We start from the raw sequence: 18,193 nt of genomic DNA, 5'->3' as shown, positions 1-18,193 counted from the left end.
TGAATGTATGTTATTTATTATTATGTATTTTATGTAGAATAAGCTGAATCAAAAATATTAGTGTTTTCATACGTAACATACACAAGTTGTATATTAATCTTAATGAACAACTGAAAAAAGGTGATATGTATTCCAAATATAACGGAGAGATTGAAAAATATCAACATGACCATCAACATCGTAGTTTACAAGTGGCTGAGAATGGGTTTTATTATGTTATCAATGGAATAAAAATAGCAAACTATAGTTCATTACCAGAAACAATCGACCTAAATATTGAAGACGATGAAAATGTGATAAAGATGCCGAAACGATTTCAACAAGAGTTTGAAGTATTTAGAAATCATCAACCAGCATATGATTACGAGAATGATGGTGGGTTAGATGATGGATTTGATTTGCTTCCGAAATCTCCACTTTCGACATACAGAACGCATAAGCTTAGTTATCAACATCATCCTGATCATTATCATCACAAAGCGAGTGAATTTCAACAACACCAGAAACAAGATCATCAGTATCGTCAAGTTCATCAACGTGAGCAACGTCATTATCATAACGATCACAGTCATCACTATCATTATTCTAAAAAAAGTGCTTATGAAGATGTGTACAGTGACCATGGTATACCACCACCCAGTGTTCATCAGAGTTCTGTTAATAACAATAATAATGATAATAATTATAATAAAAAATTCGACGAACGTTTTATTGGAGAAAAACATCATCACCAATCACTGCCAACAACAGAATGTCTGCAACTGAAATCGTAATAATTCAAATTAATTAAATTTCCTCTATTTTTCTTTACCACAATTGTTTAACTTTTTATTTAATGAAACCATTTCCATTTTGTTTTTTTTTTTTTGTTATCAATAAATAACACCATACAAACATACCTAGTACATACACACATACTTGATACTTACAAATTTATAGACAATTTTTATTTCATTTGTACGTTTCTATTATTATGATATCCAATATCCACCTCCTACCCACAATATAACACGATTATTGCATATTTGATTTATTAAAAATTTTAGATATTTTGAATTTTTGTTTGTTTTAGCTTGCTTTGTCTTTGGAATTATATAATTTTCACATAAACCTCCTTTTATAATTAATTTATAGTTCGGATCAATCCAGACCTAATTTTATGAGTGAACAACACTATCAGCACTATTACTCTTACTTCTATAATCAAAATAGTCGTAGCTCTAAATTAGCAAGTAGTTCGGGGCGAGGCAGAAAATTACCAGTCACATCAAAAATGCCCTTTTCCAAGAAAAGTTCGCATTCCACCGAAAGTCAATTAATAGCCAAATATGACTTGATATCTGTCGAAGCTAACAACTTGATGGCGGACAAGAATGACAACGATACTGAGAACACTGCTCGAGCGAATTACAATTATGTGCTGAGAGAAAAAACTGCAAACAATAACGAAGTAGCTGCGTTTGATAATGGAAATTGGCATTATGATTCAAATGATGTGGCACAGGTAAAAAGTGCTGGCGGTGATTATTTAGATCATAAATCATTTGAAGCTCATGAATATAATTGCCAAAGCTTTAGTGAACAGGATTCCAAAGCTGCCACGTTGTTCCTTCAACAACAGAAAAATAAACGTAAATTACAAACAAACAATGCGGAGAATGGTGGAAATGTTGGTTATAACAATCAAATACCAGTTGGCGAGATGGGTATTGTCGAGGGAAATGTAAATGCCTCGAATATTTATGAAGCAACGAGGAGACATCAGAAACAACAAACTTCAAGTGACAAAGAGGAGATATCTCATAGACACATAAAATTGCCTGCGACTCCAACAAAATCCAAAGGTAATTGTAAACTTTAACTTTTTATACTTTTTAAAATTACACTCTGATTTTTTTTACACTTTTACACAACAAAAACATGAACAAATTTCCTCAAAAAATACAACTTTTTTTTGAATTTTTATCTTGCGTTTGTTTCTTAAAATGTAAAAAAACTCAGAGTGTAATTTTCCATTTTTTTTTAAATTAATACCTTGTTATGTTATGGATAAACAATTCACTACTACTTGTATACCTATTGCCAAACAGCCCTAAAATCTATCAGGGGTCTCCATACGACATCCCATTTGGTCCTAGAATGCCGGGCTTCTCTTAACGAGATGGCGAAACACTCCATAATTATACTCTACAGAATATCGGTTTACCAGAAAATCACATCGCGCACAAACGAAATGGTCCACAGATACTACTTGTAGGACGCGATTTTCATTAAAGGGGGGTCAGACGGCATGTATTGCTTGTGTTTTGTGCCATGTATTGGGACATTTTTCCATATGTAAACATATACATACCATGTGATCCATATGCAACTTTGTGTATGTAAAATACATGTGTATTACTCGTGACATTTTTGGCAATTAGAGCATGTTCTATTTTCGTGTGTATAACAGTGTTGTATTTTGAAATACAACACTGTGTGAGTGCAAAATAAAAAAAACAAAACAAAACAAAAAAGAGTAAAGAAAAATCGTAACGAAAGAAATTTCATTGCATTAAATATATTTATTGTGATTTAAAAATGTTTTAAATAAATATATTGTTAAAAACAACAAACATATAAACTAATAGAGGTTATGTCACATGTAATTACATATGTACGTTTGAACGTGGAAATTATGAATCGTATGTATAACGTGAATTTTGATATACACATGGAATTCCATATGTATCGAATACATGTCCCAATACACAAGCAATACATGCCGTCTGACCCCCCTATTAGATCGATTGACGGAATATTCCGGGGTCTGAAATAAGGAATGTAGTAGCGGTGGTCGGGTTGCAAGCTAGGTGATTAACTCTACCATATCATGTCGTCCAAGTTGTCAGAATGAGCTTACTTAGTTCCTAGAAAACTCCATAGAAGTACTTTAAAATTACAATATAGTTCCACAGGAAATATCTTTTATTTTTGATCGATAATAAAAAATAATTTGACAATTTTCTGCCTCTCAATCTGAAAAGGTTCAATTTAAAAAAGAAAACATTTTAGCTTATTTTTACCCCATTTGGGTTAAATTATTTTATTTTTTTTTTAATTGTAAAACTACTGCATAAGACCAAAATGGTATAGTTGACAAACAATAAGGAGCTTTTTTAAGAAAATGGCCATCATAGTTTCATGTAATAATAAACATTATATAATAATAACCACATTCTCCATCAATTTCATATTTCTTATTATATTTGTGCGAAATGTACTCTGATCTTCTTAGTTTCGCACTTTTGCGCAACTTACAAGATTTTACATTAAAAAATTATACTAATAATTTGTTTTTCTTCGTTTCTGAAAGTTTCGACACCTGTTAAAAAATGTTCACCTCCACCAAAAAATCGACGAGTTTTAATTTACAATATTCAAAGTCCACGTCTATCTCGTTTATCAGCTTCTAATATTAGATTGCAACGATCTAAATTTAAACTGCATAACGAGACAAAGGACGATAGTAAAACCCCAGATGTTGATGTGACATCTTGTCAGAAGAAAAATGGTGTTGTTGATCATGTACAAGTACTTAATTCTATGAGTCACATTAAAGAATTGAGAAAAAAACCCTGTGATAGCAGTAAGCAGATTGATGGTAATAAAAGTGAGGATAATTTGAATGGAAACAATAACAATAATAATGATGATGCCAAGAGTGACGATGACGACGATGAGGATTTTGATAATGGTATGTACAATATGTTGCAATTGATATAATTTGTATTATAATATGTTAATTTATTATCATGTCATATGCTTAGTTTCAGATTTCGGTAGCAGCAGTGATTCAGATATTTCTTCAGATTCCGAAGAAGGTTATAGGACGTACGCTTATAAATTAACTCATTCTCTGGATGTGGTCTCTACATCACCATCGGTACAATCTTCAATTAATTCAGAATCTGAAAGTTTAGATAACCCTGATGCTCTTTTAGTGCCTAGTTTATTTCCAAATGTACCACCGTACTTAGCGTTTTCTTCAAATACAAAAAGAGGTCCGGAGGTTCCTACCGATCTCTATCGTATACTCAAATGGAGAGTTACGAATGTTATGCCACGGGTTGTGCGCTCCATTTTAGCGAATAGTGGGATGCGTTTACTAAAAAGTACTCTTCCGATAAGCGTTCTATGAATTCATTTATATTAATTGTATGATTATTTCTTAGAAACAAATGACTGGATGGGTGTCTGGGGAAAGCATATGAAGTCGCCATGTTTTAAAACAATCCGACCATACCAAAAAATCAATCACTTGCCAGGTTCCTTTAAAATAGGCAGAAAGGATTCATGTTGGAAAAATTTAGTTAAATTAATGGGGAAACATGGAAAGAAAGATTTTGGATTCATGCCCAAGTAAGTAATGCACACTTATATTAACATCACAAATCTAAACTAGTAGATCAAACTTGTATCCAATAACAGGACTTACATTATACCAAATGATCTAAAACAACTGCGTAAAAGTTGGCCAAAATACGCTCAGAAAAATGTTAAATGGATCATAAAACCACCAGCAAGTGCTCGGGGTACTGGAATACGCGTAGTCGATAGATGGGCACAAATACCCAAACGAAAACCTCTTATCGTCCAAAAGTACATTGAACGTCCGTTGCTAATAAATGGAAGTAAATTTGATTTACGTTTATATGTCTTAGTTACCTCTATTAATCCATTGCGCGTATACATGTATCACAATGGATTAGCTCGATTTGCATCTGGTAAGTTATTATTATTTATCCAATTATTACATTTTTAGATTACCACGGAATCAATTGTTTCACATTAATTTTTAAAAGTGTAATACCACAAGGTATGTCAGGGCTCTCGAGCCCTGGCATATAACAATAAACTGAATTTGTGACTACAAAAGTGTCAAATTATCTAAACAAAACTCATTGTATAATAAAAAGTATTGAGTTCGATTTAGAAAAAATCAGGGACCCGAAATAACTTATTTTTTTTTTTAAATAAGCAATTGGTTATAGAAAAAATAACTGCAAAAAAATAATAACAATTATAAATAACTCAAAAAAATTTTAGTCTATGATAACCATTATGAAAATTTTAAATTTTTTTGGTCTTCGATAGACTACAACCATTACAAATATTTATACCCTACACCACCATAGTGATATAGCGTATAGTGCCCCAAGGATGAAGTCTATTGAATTTGGTTAGAATCGTTCTATTATTTCTCCTAACCCCCATACGATTGTCCTATCTGAAAATAGATAATCCCTCATAAATATCTTAGTCTATAGATATCCAAACCAAATTCAGAACAAATAAGTTTTATATAAGTCGAACTCTCACTCTTAAATTTTGTGACGATTGGTCCATAATTAGTCATAGCTCCCATACAAGGCGCACTTTCGAAAACCATTTTAACGTGTATAGATTTCTTAAAAAAGTTTTTTGATTTTAGCGTGATGAAAAATATCCCTAGAGAAATGATTCAAATTGAATCCTCGCTGGAACTATCTTCAGATCACTCACCCACTATTATTACTTTATTGAGCCCCCTAGAAATTGTATCCCCGACTGGTAATTTAGCGATGGCAGGCACAAGAATAAATTGGCTCAAATATAAAAAATACCTCAGTACACATTGCTCGGAAAACATACCGCTAAGAACACCAGAAAACATCGATCACTCTCTTATCAATTTCGATAAAAATCTCAGAATGGCTGCTCAACATGCTACCCAAACACCCCGAAAATTCAGATATAATAGAATTAATTCTGCAGATGTCGAACGGCTCTTAAATGAAAAAAGAAGATTTCGAAGAGAGTGGCAATTGCACAGATCCCCCCAACTAAAATCGAAGCTTAAAGATTGTATAAAAAGACTTAAAAAGCCCTTGGAATTTCGAAAAATGGAATCATTGAATAAATATTTAGAAAGCCTGGACGCAACCCCGCAATCGGATTACTCATTATGGCGAGCAACAAAAAATCTTAAAAGACCCGTTATATGTAAGTCCCCCTTGCGAAATTCAAGTGGTGGTTGGGCAAGAAATGATACTGAAAAAGGGAATCTGTTTGTTAATCATTTAAAAAAAGTATTTACACCGAACACATCAAACGAAGCAATTGAGTTGCCACCTGTTGCACCCTATTTTGGAGCAGCCGTACCCCTACGTTTTGAGATTCGAGAGATCGAAAATGCTATTGCTGATTTAAATCCCAAGAAAGCGCCTGGTATGGATAAGATCAGCAACAAGATGCTTATGGAGCTACCCCGGATAGCAATAAAAATAATTCTTTTTATTTTTAATGCTATATTACGACTTGAATATTATCCTCCAGAATGGAAGGTTTCACTGGTTACCATGATACCCAAGCCGGGAAAAGATCACACAAAAGTAGAATCATACAGACCCATCAGCCTATTGTCTAATATATCAAAGTTATTTGAGAAGATACTTATGAACAAATTGTACCCGATGTTAACTGAAAACAATTGTATTCCGAATCATCAATTTGGATTTAGAAGAAAACACAGTACTATCGAACAAACCCATAGACTTGTAAATATGGTGAGAAAAGCGTTTGAAGAAAAGAAATACTGTTCTGCACTCTTCATCGACATCTCTCAAGCGTTTGATAAGGTATGGCATGCTGGATTAATATACAAATTGAGTCAAAATTTACCGGCAAACACACATAAGCTGTTGGAAAGCTATTTAACTGGTCGAACATTTAAGGTTAAAGAGGGAAACTTTTTAAGTACTGCACAACCCATTGAAGCTGGAGTCCCCCAAGGCAGTATCCTGGGACCTTTTTTATATTTGATGTATTCGTCTGATATGCCAACTAACAATCGCACTCATACATCAACATTTGCTGATGATACTGCTATTCTAAGCATTCATGAAAACCCTCAAGAAGCGTCTCGTCACTTACAAAACCACATATTTGAACTAGAAAAATGGTTAAAACAATGGAAAATTAAATTTAACGAGCAAAAATGTACACACATTACATTTACATTGCGTAGAGAATCATGCCCCCCTATTCATATCAATAACCAAACAATAATTCAACAATCGGAAGTGAAATACCTCGGAATACATCTCGATCGTCGCCTTACATGGAAAAGTCATATAGATGCAAAGTTGACTCAAATGAAATTGAAATCAATTCAAATTAATTGGCTTATTGGCAGAAACTCCACGCTTAGTTTAGATTGTAAACTTCTACTTTATAACATGATCATAAAACCGATATGGTGTTATGGCATACAGTTATGGGGCACGGCCTCAGCGTCAAATGTAGAAAAGATCCAAAGACGCCAAAACAAGTTTCTAAGAATGATCACAGTTGCCCCCTGGTATATCAAAAACGCGAATATACACAAAGATCTAAACGTGCCCATTGTAAAAACTGAAATCTCGAAAAACGTACAAAAATATTTAAAAAAACTTGAAGTTCACCCAAACCCGCTGGCCCGCAACATATTAGATAACCGTGGCCACACTCGATTAAGAAGGAGGGACACAGCAGACCTAATCTAGAAGGAAGAATGCCAATTTAACCAAAACAACCATGAACACAAAATTTTTTCGTCCGGCACTGGCTGGACTAATTAAATAATAATATTAGATATAAGATTTGAACCACTTATTGTTAGTTCATTAAATAATGAAGATACAATAAATAAATGATGAATAAAAAAAAAAAAAATAGTTATCAAAGACCTAAAAAAATAAAAATCTTTTATAATGGTTATTGAAGACCAAAAAATATAAAAATCTTTCATAATGGTTATTGAAGACCAAATAAAATAAAAATCGTTTATAATGGTTACCAAAGACCAAAATAATATTGGTTATTTTTAACTGTTACTCAGGGACCATTTTTCAAAAATTCTTGATAAACAATTATTTCAGGATTTTTTCCAATATTGGTTATAACAGTTATGCCCCTGGAAAAAATTACAGAAGTACAACATTGAAAACAACCCAGATCCATTAAGGAAGATAAATACAATAAGTTAATACACAATGCCATTTTATACCCCTGTGAAACATGGCAGACTCTCAGAAACTGCCAACTATTTTAAACCAAAATATCAAAAGCTAATATGAATGAAAATGAGATACAACCCAAACAATAGAACTGACAACTGAAGAACACTTAGCCAGTATAGAAATTAGAAAATTATGTAAATAAGATCACTCAAGATATCAGCATTCCAAAAATGTCAACAAGGCAATAGAGCAACTCGATCCAATTATAAACAATAATAGAGCTGAAGGCAAAACATAATTTCAAGTGACCAGCTCCAAATATACAAACAATGCTCAAAACATAATATAAAGACATTATTATTATTATTATTACCAACATAAATAATAGCCTCTCACCCAAAACAGTAGAACTTCATAACATATTTACAGCATCCTCAAAGAAAAAGTCAATAGCCACCAGCAATAATAATTAAAATCCTAAGCTCATCAAAATATCAATACCAATATTCAGTAAATTAATAACACACAAGGTCAACCAAAAGTCCAACAAAGAAAACAACCAAAGAAGTACCACAAAAAAATTCTTACATATTTGGAGAAACAGCAGTAGTAGCAAAAAAGATTTAGGCAGCGTACAAACAGCAACTACATAAAACTGAGTCAAAACAAAAAAGAATTATTACTTCAATCCACAAAGAGTGTGTCATACTAACATTGGAACTGGAATAAAACTATAAATAGGAATAAGCAATCACTATAAAAAACAAGTAAGAGTGCTATATTCGGCTATGCCGAATCTTATATACCCTTCACCTTTGTTGTGGATGCATTATTATTTTTTATAATAAGTATATAGGTATGTATGTGCATTGCCCATTTTCAGCTTACAGCATCCTAAATTTATCAAGAACACAAAAAACAACAACAACGCCAAACGAAACAGAACACCAAAAGAAAAAACAAAATACGCAAGGCAATGAAACCAACACACATCCAAACATACGTTTAATTGTATAAAAAACAACAACAACGCCAAAAGAAACAAAACACAAAAGAAAAACAAAATACGCAAAGCATGCACATTCAAACATACGATTTGTTGATTTTTTGTCAAAAAAACCAACACACAACCAAACAAGAGTTTAGTTGTATAAAATATATATACTTTATAGGGTCGGAAATGAAAAATGTAGAAATTACAAACGGAATGACAAACTTATATATACCCTTCTCACGAAGCTGAAGGGTATAAAAAGAACTGTAATAGAGTATATCAATCATTTAATGCAACACATAAGTCAAACATATTCATATCCTCAGAAAAACACAACCACGATAAGGGTGAATGACACCAACAAAAGACATACCCAAGAATTTCGAAACATATGTGAGACATGCTGCCGCAATGTAAGAGAGTAAAGATACCTCATAACTCTATTGAATGCAAGTCGTAGCTTAGTAACCCAATGTCCCAGACTACACTTCTAAGAGCTAGTTTCTGGGGTAAAGATAATCTACATTCTTCGTTTAAACCTAAATTAAACAAAAATTGTGTTTCTCACATATTGTTTATATGCTATTAATCTAGGTTTAACTGAGCATCATTGGTGAGATAAACCTAAGTATAAAATTCAGCACAGCAGCTCTTTGATTTGCTTTATTAACATCAATATAATTTTTAGTATACATTTTATATACTTTAATGTCACATTTTCTTTTACAAAGTTAAAATTTACGCGGTTGCTTTTTCTTATAAAATTTTAAGTAATGCTATATTTATATGAAAATTGTAAGTATGGCAATTACAAAATTACAAAATTAAAAAAAAAAAAAAATTAATCCATTAGTGAGAAACACAATCATTGGTTAAATCGCGCAAAATATGTTTGATGTTTAATATAACAGCGTGTTAAGCTGAGTTTAACTGACAAGTAAGGCATATAAAAATAAGGCATATAAAAATATTTGCATAATTAAACCATGAACAAGACGTTTTTTAATGTGAAAAGGTTAAAACCAAATCTAAAGTACATATATAGTTTACGCAGAGTAAAACTAACCCTAGTGTTTATGTTAAAAGAAGTGAATTGTCAAAACCGAAACTTATAAAAACTTTTGAGGAAGTAGATAATATATTGCTGGAAGCAACAACAAATATCACTCGAAGGTCTCTGCGTCGTGAGAATCCTATTGTAGATGATGATGATAATGATGATGATGAAGTTCACTCACCCTTTTAGTCACCTGCTTAAATATTTACTTATTTTTGTTTTTAATATAGTACATTTTAATACATAAAACTCAATATAATGAATTTAAACAAATACTTTTTTTCAATTTTGTCTTATGTGACATTTTTAAAAACTCAAAGTAAATCTTATTTTTCTATATTTTCTGTAAATGTTAGAAGCATTTCCTCCATTACAAAATTTAATAAATTTAAATCTAAAATTTCTTTATTACCTAAACTACCGATATTATTTGTATCCAAGAAACATGGTTTGATAGTAAACTGGTACAACTTTACAAAATTCCGGGGTATAATACAATTCATTGCTGCAGATCTGATTGTTATGGTGGTACGTCAATATATATTCGAGATGGCATATTATTTTCTGTTGAAACCTGTGAGAGTAAAGATTTTATTGATACTATTGTACTCAATATACCAAGACAAAACGTAACAAAAAAACCTATAAAGCTAATATCTTTTTATAGATCACCAAAATGTAACACTGAGAAATTCTTTGAATATATTGAAAATTGTCTTACAAGTATGGCTCCAAATCGTTGTATATTTGTTGGCGACACTAATGTTGATTTTATAAATAATCCTCTGGCACATGATTTGAATGACCCTTTTCGATGTTATGATTTCAGAAACTGTCATACTCTTATTACTCGGCCTAGCAGTGGGACCTCATTAGATAATGTGTTTTGCAATATTGAAATTGAACTTAGAATGGACATTATCAGATCATAACCTTATAAATATTATAATTGACTCTGCAGCTAATACAACTGATTTTGTAGACATTGTTCGTTATAATTATAATTATGAACTTATTAAAGAAAATCTAAATCGCACTATGATGGTTTCAAGCTTTACTGATAATCCCAATTATTTAATAGAGTCTATAAAAAATGCTGCTACTAATTCAACAGTTGTAACCAGAACGAGAAAAGACTTAAAACTCGAATTAACACCATGGATAAATGCTAATTTACAATCTCTTATGGAATACAAAAGGAAACTATTGAAAAAAAGCAAAGAATAAAGATGATTTTGATAACTGCATTAAGAGAATCAGCAAAATATTAAAAATAGCAATTAAAAAGTGTATGATTAATTATTACCATGATAATATAAATAATACCCGTGATAATCCACGAAAATGTTGGCAATTTATAAATAAAACTCTAGAAAGAATTTCAAGATCTGGCATTACTGTGAAGAATAATGAAAATCAAATAATTGAAAATGATCACGACAAAGCCGAAATTTTAAATCAACATTTCTTGAAATCTGTGGAAAGTTTAAATAATGGAATTATATATAACTCTACAGATCATTGTAATGTGTTTCGATCTTTAAGATATAATCGTAATAAATTTATTTTACATCATACAAATGAAAATGAAGTTTATGATTTACTTACGCATTTGGATATTAATAAAACTCCAGGAAGTGATGGTATAACATCCAAGTGTATTTTTGAATGTAAAGAATTTGTGACACCGTTATTAACAAAAATTTTTAACTCATGTATGAGTCATTCAATATATCCCGACAGTCTTAAAATTCACAGAATTATTCCTATCCCTAAGGAAGTTCTTGGGAATACACTAGATAAATTTAGACCTGTTGCAGTTTTATCTGTTATTGATAAGATATTTGAAAATATCCTAGTCAATATGGCTTTCGAAAGGGTTGTGGTACAGATGAAGCAGTGGTGAATGTTGTCAATTATATTTGTGATGGTTTGGATAGAGGCTTTAGAGGAGTTGGTGCTATTTTTTATGATTTTTCCAAAGCTTTTGATCTTGTAAATCATTCAATAATAGCTGAAAAATTAAAATTTTATGGTGTAAGAGACAAGGAATTAGAATTTTTTAAATGTTATTTGCAAAACCGCAAGCAGTATGTGCAAATTAATAAAAGCATAAGTTCAATGGCTAATGTCGAATATGGAGTTCCTCAAGGGAGTGTGCTGGGGCCTTTATTGTTTAACATTTATGTTAATGACATCAACAATTTGGGGCTAAATGGAAAAATTATAATGTAGCTGATGATTTATGTCTACTATACCCATATAAGGGAAATTTAATTTTTAAAATATCTGCAGAAAGAGATGCATCATTAATTAAAGAATTTGCCAGAATAAATAAATTAGTGTTAAATCATAACAAAACAAAACTAGTACGTTTCAGACCCCAACCACATCGAATTTCTGGAGAAGATCCTTTGTTTATAGATGGAAAAGAAATCATTGAAGTCGATTCAATAAAGTTTTTGGGAATTATCCTGCAAAGTAATTTAACATGGAATCATCATATTAAATATGTTCGATCGAAAATATCTCCAGCACTTGGTATTCTTTTTAAACTAAGACATAAACTTGATGAAAAAACCAAATATATAATTTTTCAAGCTCTGGTTCAAAGTCATCTTAACTATATTACACTTGTTTATGGATTTAAAAAAAACGCTGATCGTTAAAGGCTGTGTTTAATCTGCCGCAAATATATCCGACATTGCTGCTGTATAGGGATATTGCTAAAAAAAGTTACCAATATATGGTATTTACAAACTGCAGCTATTGACTTATATTTATAAAATAATACATGGAATTGGACATCACACAATCAGATTTTCTATCAACCAGACTGTTTTTAATACAAGAAACAACTTGAATTTGTGGATTTCTAGATGTCGTCTAGAAATCACAAAACAAAGAATTGAGTATATTGGTAGTTTAGAATACAATAATTTGCCTCAGTCTATAAAAAACTGTTCGTCAATATCGTTGTTTAAGAAAAAACTTAAAGATTTTTATTTAAATAATATTGAAATGCTTTTAATATAGTATAAATTATTAAATTTTCTAATGTAATATTATCTCTTTTTAAATTTTTTAAATCAGTTTTTGAAGCATTAATAATTTGTATATTGTAGCCAACGTTGTCTCAACAATGCCCTAGAGGTGCTGAGACCATATTAATGAAAATTGTAATTTTTTGAATTAATGAAAAAAACAAACAAAAAAAAAACTGTTGAATTAATGTGACTTTCAAAGCTCAATTTTGTATCAATAATCAGACCAAGACACATAAGTTTATCAACAAATTCAATTAAATCACCATTCAAGGTAACAGAAAAGTTATTACCACCGCTATCACCAAATAGCATTGCCTTAGTTTTATTAAATTTAACAGAAAGACCATTCTCAAAAATCCAGCTACATAACGATCCATCAGTATAATCAATCATATCCTGTTAAGGATATCACACTTAATTAACATAATTGACAAGTTCTTGTAACATAGTTTTGTTCGTAATTTATGTTTAATTATCTTAAGTTGTGAAAATGAACGCTCTCGATTACAATTTGTAATCATTAAGGAAAGGAATGTTCTTGTAGCAACTTCAACGTTTGTAAAAGTTTCCTCTAATTTATGGTACTGCCTCAAATTAAAATATTTTGACTTCAACTCATGAGCATTAATGTTTTCGTGATAGAATTCTGAATACTCTTCAAATTTTTCTGTCAATTGTTCAGAATTAATTTTAATTAAATATGAAAGAAACTAAATTTGTTTTCAATTTGTTGGTATGCAGTCGAAAGGTTTTTAAATGATCATATAATGTATCGATTATAGGAATAAACGTATCTACCCGGAATTTTTATATGCCATTCAACTGCACATTTTCTGACGACCCTTCACAAAATGGGATGCGAATACAAGTTCTTTTAGACTTATCATTATAGTCATCATTTGTTTTTTTCTTTTGCCGTGGATTCATACTGATCGAAGTTATTGCGTGGTTTATTAACATAATCGACCAAAGATTCGTACATAATTTTCCATATTTTGGTTGAAGACGATAAAAAAATTAATTTTTGGACTAATTGAAAGTACGTAACTGCTTCAGAAACCCAGTTACGCAAAAATCGTCATAAATATATAAAAATTATCAATAACCATTTAAATTTCGAAATGATATTAATTCTCAAAAAAAGGCCCCCGTGAGGTCAGGGGCTCAGGACCCGAGTTGTTATTGATGGGATCTTATCAGAAAAGTCCATGGATGAATGATGGGTACCGCAAGGTACCGTTTTTTCTCCCAATGTATGAAGTAGAAGATCATTTGATAGAATAATATATAACATTTTTTCAAATGATCTTCTACTTCATACTTTCAATCATTTGTATTCATTGAACTATTTTTTAAGTCTGTCTGATGTACCACTACAATATTGTGAAAATAAAAAACAACCCTGGCATTCTGTATTTTAGAATTCAGCGTGATATTCGCTGGACTAAACACATTTTTCAAATGCCTCAGGTTTTATAAACGGTATCTGTTCGTACTATTTACACCTCCTATATCCGACCGAAAATGGATATGTTCAAAATATATCCGAAAATGGATATGTTCAAAATATATCTTGCGAGGATTCCTGCAAAAAGTACGCAAGCAGATCATTGTACTCTTGTCTCATCAGCTGTAAACATCATTACTATTATGGACTTTTTGCAGGAATGTATACTCAATTATACCATCATGTTATTTATCCACTGAGTGCTGACCCGAAAAAATAGTGTCTTACGTAGATGACTTGTTAGCATTTGATACAAAAATCGACAACATTTTCTGGAATAACGATTTTTATAAAATTTATTTACATTTATTGTTTGTTTTCTTGTTTTTCACTACAATCGTCTTTAATCAAATATATTTGCTTACTTTCATTACAGTTAAATATAGTGATAAATCAGATACGTTAAATGACCGTTGTATGCATTTAACCAATTATAGTATAAATAAATTTTCATCGAACTATTCGAAGAATGAAGATGTGAATGCCTGTCATGGTCACAAATGGACGATAAAATCGTTGTGGACATATTTAGGTAGTCGTGGTGTTCGTACCGATCTGCTGTGGGCAGCTTTAAGAAGTTTAGTGCTGCGAACAATTTTAGCTGGCGAAAATTCAATTAACAATATGATTAGAGCAAATGTCGAGTCAAAATACAGTTGTTTTGAACTGTTTGGTTTTGATGTTCTATTGGATGCAGATTTAGTTCCTTGGTTATTAGAAGTTAATATTTCACCATCATTGCATTCCGAACTACCTTTAGATTCACATGTAAAGGCTCCACTTGTCCAGAGTGTTTTGAATACAGCTTTATATAATGTAAGAATTTATTGTTTGTAGCGTAAAAATTTTATATAAAAGCTCATGTATGGAAAAATATTTTTAGATACCACCTAAAATTCCTATCGAGCGACAAATGGAAATCGCCATGGAAATGTCTTTACCGCCTGGACCCATATGCTACGATAAACGTATGTATATAAATTATTTATCGCGAACCGAAAAAATCAAGCATAATACATTCACACGTAAAAGTATGGAGGATCGTGATGAGGTATTTATACATATAATTAACAAATTATAATTTTTACTACATTTACCTCCACATATTGAGTACTAACATTACACATAATTTTAGAAGACTCTAAATAAATAAAAGAATACAGAGAATTATCAATTAAATTATATCGCGAAAAAAATTCAATTCTTATTTTTACCGTTTAAATACATTGGTTTATTTAGGATTTTTTCTAATTATTTGGACAGATGGATTCTTTTCAAGTAGAGGGAGAAGTGGGACAGCACAGGTGAGGGAAAATAAGTATTTACAACTCTTTAGAATTTTGACATTTAATTAATAATATACTACAACGCATAGCATTCTGCTTTAATATATATTAAGGAAAATATGAATTAAAGGCAAAATAAGAAAAATCACTGAGTGTTATTTTGGCGCAAACAATATTTGAAGCATTATCAGGAATTTATATTTTTTTACAACTTTTAATCGATATGGATTAAATCGATTAATAGAATAAGATTTGTTTTTTTAAGGCCATGTTCAACGTTCATATCGTCACCTTAAATGTAAACGGACGTAAACACTTATTTTTTATAGGAGATGCAAGAAACTTTATAAAATCAATAATAATTAACGTATTCTTGGCAGTTTTTTGCGTTTGAATAACGTTGCCATTTTTGATTGCAGGGGTCTAGAATGCGTGAGCATGTAGTTTGATAAAAAGAACCACAATCAGTCAAAATATCGATTTCGAATTGTTGTTTAGTTACGTCCGTTTGAATTTAAGGTGACGATATGTATGTACATTAGGGCTATAACAAAATTTTGGCCCTAGCACTACGCGATGGCAAATGTTGGGTTATTTACGATAACATTTTTTTCGGGTCATTTTGGAATAGAAACCTAACCCACAAAAATTATTTTTTAAGTCAAAATAGTAAAACATCGAATTTTTTCCAGTTACCGCAAATTTTAAATATAGATCCGAGCCAGTAGCTCGTTTCTGTATTTCTCGCATCGGAAAACTTCTCACATGAAGTGTGAAACAAAAAATTTCATCGTTTCTCGATGTGCGAGAAAAAAGTGTTTCTGTATTTGAATGCGAAAACATGTTCTTACTGGAATATTTCCAGTAATTAAGGGTCAAATGCAAGACAAACGTCAACGAAAGAAATTATAATAAAACCAAAACAGTGAAAAGCTAAAAAAAATTTAAAATGCCAAAATATAACAATTGTGTTTTATTGATTGTCATCATTTAAATATAAAACAAAAAGTAAAGTGTGGCGCTTAAAACTGCTGAATTTAAAAAAATAATTTTGAAACACATTTTTGTGTACTTACATACACATGTAATATAATTATTTTATTCAAACTCTGTGCTACTTACATTTTCGGCTGATTTGGGTTCCATATTTATAAATACGAAGTAAAAAATATCTATATTTTTTAAAATTTTGTTTTTCTCACACCAATTTCAAATGTGACTTGTTTTGACAGTTATTGTGAGAAACTTTTCGCAAAATATTGTTACTGAAACACTTTTTCTCACATCCTTCCAATAATTGCTGGAAAATTATTTAAATGACAGATAATTCTCGCAAACTCAAGATACAGAAACACTTGTGCGAGAAAGAACATATTTTGTTTCATTTTACACTGTTTTTGTTGCAATTCAATCGTTTCATGCGGAAAGTTTTTCGATTCGAGAAATACAGAAACGGGCTACAGGTTGATATTTAAAAATAAACTATTTGGTTTTCTTTTTTTGATAAAAAAAAAATTATCTCCAAACTTTACCGCGTTTTGTGGGTGAATTTTGTTTGACAACCGTGAAAAAGTAACACCATTTTTTTAAATAACTTTCAATGATCTATTCGAATATGGTAGGGCCATTATGTGATTAATTAATGGTATAATTAATTAAAATTTAAATGCATATATTAATTGCTTTTATTTATTTTATTCAAAAGTACGTTAATGGCATTTTGGAACATCTGACGCCGGATGATGTGCGTTGCCTTATAATTGCTGAAGACGAATTGGCACGGTGTTCGCCGTTGGAACGAATATTCCCTACAATTGACACTCACAAATATTTAAAATATACCGAAGCTCCACGTTATTACAATCGCTTGCTAGACGCTTGGGAATCACGTTATGGCAATAATCGAACTGAAGGTATTCATCTGTTACGCCAATACTGTGAAGATAAATATCATCTTCAAGTGCCTCAAATACCAACTAAAAAGGTAAATATAGATATAACCTGAAATTTATTAGTTTAAGAATATAATTTTAATTAAAACTATTTAAACATTTCTAAGACACTTAACTTAACACACTATATAATCACAATTGAGGGTATGTGTTCACTCATTAACCTTCTGTTCATATCTCAAAGGAGTTCTCAATTATTATTTTAATTTTACATACACAACAACATATGCATTTACTTACTTTACTGTCTGATTGAAAAATGTATTTATTCATTTTTGAGGGATGTTGGCGTGCTATTCTGTCCTTATTTTGGCGCTGTCGTGCCTTAT

At 31.0% G+C, this 18,193-nt stretch overlaps 1 protein-coding gene across 3 annotated transcripts in view; it reads left to right on the top strand.

Annotated features, from left to right (window-relative positions):
- TTLL4A (Tubulin tyrosine ligase-like 4A) overlaps positions 1-18,193 on the top strand; it is a 78,660-nt gene that overhangs the window by 17,269 nt on the left and 43,198 nt on the right. For 2 of the 3 annotated variants that reach the window (XM_065500941.1, XM_065500942.1), the window contains exons 2-10: positions 38-769; positions 1,135-1,844; positions 3,356-3,736; positions 3,810-4,154; positions 4,215-4,401; positions 4,471-4,766; positions 15,003-15,442; positions 15,510-15,677; positions 17,618-17,896. In XM_065500941.1, the coding sequence (XP_065357013.1) occupies positions 126-769; positions 1,135-1,844; positions 3,356-3,736; positions 3,810-4,154; positions 4,215-4,401; positions 4,471-4,766; positions 15,003-15,442; positions 15,510-15,677; positions 17,618-17,896 (3,450 nt within the window). In that variant the 5' untranslated portion in view covers positions 38-125. The remainder of the gene's footprint in view (positions 1-37; positions 770-1,134; positions 1,845-3,355; positions 3,737-3,809; positions 4,155-4,214; positions 4,402-4,470; positions 4,767-15,002; positions 15,443-15,509; positions 15,678-17,617; positions 17,897-18,193) is intronic. The other variant, XM_065500943.1, reaches the window with a different exon arrangement.

Source organism: Calliphora vicina, chromosome 2 (assembly GCF_958450345.1).
Source record: "Calliphora vicina chromosome 2, idCalVici1.1, whole genome shotgun sequence".
Lineage (NCBI taxonomy): Eukaryota > Metazoa > Arthropoda > Insecta > Diptera > Calliphoridae > Calliphora > Calliphora vicina.
The sequence above is the reverse complement of the archived record's forward strand: the minus strand, read 5'-3'. Positions and strand labels throughout refer to the sequence as shown.